The 1,814-nt window shown below is 68.8% G+C and overlaps 2 protein-coding genes across 2 annotated transcripts in view; one reads left to right on the top strand and one right to left on the bottom strand.

The window, feature by feature from the left end:
* Positions 1-825, bottom strand: part of DCST1 (DC-STAMP domain containing 1) — a 7,724-nt gene extending 6,899 nt beyond the window's left edge. The window contains exons 1-5 of the mRNA XM_019474122.1: positions 774-825; positions 536-661; positions 384-458; positions 155-283; positions 11-74 (exon numbers count right to left, since the gene is read on the bottom strand). Coding sequence (XP_019329667.1) covers positions 11-74; positions 155-283; positions 384-458; positions 536-661; positions 774-825 — 446 coding nt within the window. The remainder of the gene's footprint in view (positions 1-10; positions 75-154; positions 284-383; positions 459-535; positions 662-773) is intronic.
* A 30-nt stretch (positions 826-855) lies between these two features.
* The window catches only part of DCST2 (DC-STAMP domain containing 2), a 4,658-nt gene continuing 3,699 nt past the window's right edge, over positions 856-1,814 (top strand). Inside the window, exons 1-3 of the mRNA XM_009287223.1 lie at positions 856-1,294; positions 1,392-1,562; positions 1,692-1,793. Of these exons, the coding sequence (XP_009285498.1) occupies positions 856-1,294; positions 1,392-1,562; positions 1,692-1,793 (712 nt within the window). The remainder of the gene's footprint in view (positions 1,295-1,391; positions 1,563-1,691; positions 1,794-1,814) is intronic.

Below are 1,814 nucleotides of genomic sequence, written 5' to 3'. Positions count from 1 at the left end.
GACCTGCGACCTGCAGCTCTGCCACGCCGAGCGCGTCACCTCCTCCAGGTTGTGCCAGGTGTTGGCCACGGGCCCTGGTGCCAGCAGGGGTGGCTCAAACCCTGCCAGCCCTCGGGACCCTGCTGGGGGGAGCGGGGACGTGGAGGGACCCTACCGTTGTAGATGGCGACGAGGACAAAGGAGAGGACATAGACCCGACCCTCCTTGCCCAGGAATTTGGGGGCCACAAGCAGACTGGCGCAGCGAAAGTGGGGAGACGTGGCCCAGCCCAAGGTAGTCACCCCTGTGGGGAGCGGAGAGCTGTCCCCATGGTCCCGCAGAGACCCCCCCCGGGGCTCCCAATGGCCCCCATCACCCCAGTCCAGTCCCGGCCCCATCCTCACCCGCCAGCCCGCAGGAGAGCTTCACCTTGCGCATCTCTGTGATGTTCATGGGGACGATGAGGAGCTGGCAGAGCCCTGAAACACCCGCAAATGTGCCCTGAGCCCCTAGTGCCACCAGCCCCCCGCCATGCCCGGCACCGGGGCACACTCACCGAGGCCAAGGAGGGTCCCGACGCCGCCACCCAGGAAGAACTCGCTGCGGCGGTACTGGTCCGGCCGGCCCCAGAGGAACCGGCTGCACGGGGCAGGCAGCAGCGAGACCACCACTCGCTTCAGGGCTGGGTGGGGAGGAGGCGTCAGCCCTGCCCTCTCCCACTGCCCACGGGCAACCCCAGCCGGGAGCGGGGTGGGAGGGGATCTCACTCGTGTTGGGTGGTTTCTGCCTCCTACATGCCTCTGTCCCAGCCGAGCGCTCTTGCCCAGGGGCCACCACCGGCTCCATGGCTCTGTGCTTCCTCCTGGCGACAGCGGGATGCTCCCCTGGAACTGGTGCATTGTGAGCCGCCCATTCCGCCCGCTGTATCCCCACGCCTGGAGCCGGAGAGAGCACCAGGAGCCTGGGAGAGCCCAGCCCAGCATGGGGCTGGTCTCGTGGCTGGGCAGAGCCCTGCAGGGGCTGAGGGGCCGGAGGAAGGGCCCGGCACCGTGGTCCAGGGGCAGGCGGCCTCAGCAGATGCGCTGGCCAGAGGAGGCAAGCGAGGTGTGGGAATTGGCCCGCAGTGCTGGCGGCTTTGCGCTGGGCATGGCCCTGGCCAGCCTGTACGGGGCTCTGGTGCTGCTGGCGCAGGGCCACAACGTCTGGTACTGCCTGGTCACCACTACCAGCCTGGGCGCAGGGCTGGGGTTGGGCATGGCCTTCTCCGTCAAGGTGCGGGTCACCGTGCTGCTATCGCTGCCCCACATCTTCACCAGTAAGCAGCTGTCGGTCCCGCTGCCAGGAGCCGTGGGGGTGCTGGGGTGGGGGGTGCTGGGTCCCAGCTGAGCCCCAGGACCCCCCTGTCCCCGCAGGGGAGGGGAAGATGCTGATGCTGCTGCTGGCGCTGAGCATGGCCGTGCAGGGCCCCTGCACCAACATCCTGCACAACTTCTCCCAGGCCGCCGAGTCGCTGTCGTGCGGGGCCGAGCTCGCCCTCAACCAGACGGCTGAGCGGCTGCAACGCACCCAGGAGCCGCTGCTGAGTGAGAGGAGGGGCCAGGGGGATGCGGTGGGATAGGAGGGCCCCTTCCTGGGGGAGCCCCAGCAGCGCTGGCCGGCCCAGGGCTGCCCTCGCCCCTCGGGGTATGGTCAGGTGTCTCCCCTCTCCGCAGATGTGCTGGCCAAAATCAAGGACATTGCCCAGAAAGCCAAGGTGGTAGGTGACCGCGTCCGCAAGTTCTTCCGCTCCATCATGGACTCCGTCAGCCACGTCGGTGAGCGGGGGGCCACGAGGG

This window comes from Aptenodytes forsteri, unplaced genomic scaffold (assembly GCF_000699145.1).
Source record: "Aptenodytes forsteri isolate BGI_AS27 unplaced genomic scaffold, ASM69914v1 Scaffold617, whole genome shotgun sequence".
NCBI classification, from domain to species: Eukaryota; Metazoa; Chordata; class Aves; order Sphenisciformes; family Spheniscidae; genus Aptenodytes; species Aptenodytes forsteri.
Note: the sequence above shows the minus strand (reverse complement) of the source record. Positions and strands in the feature narration are given on the sequence as shown.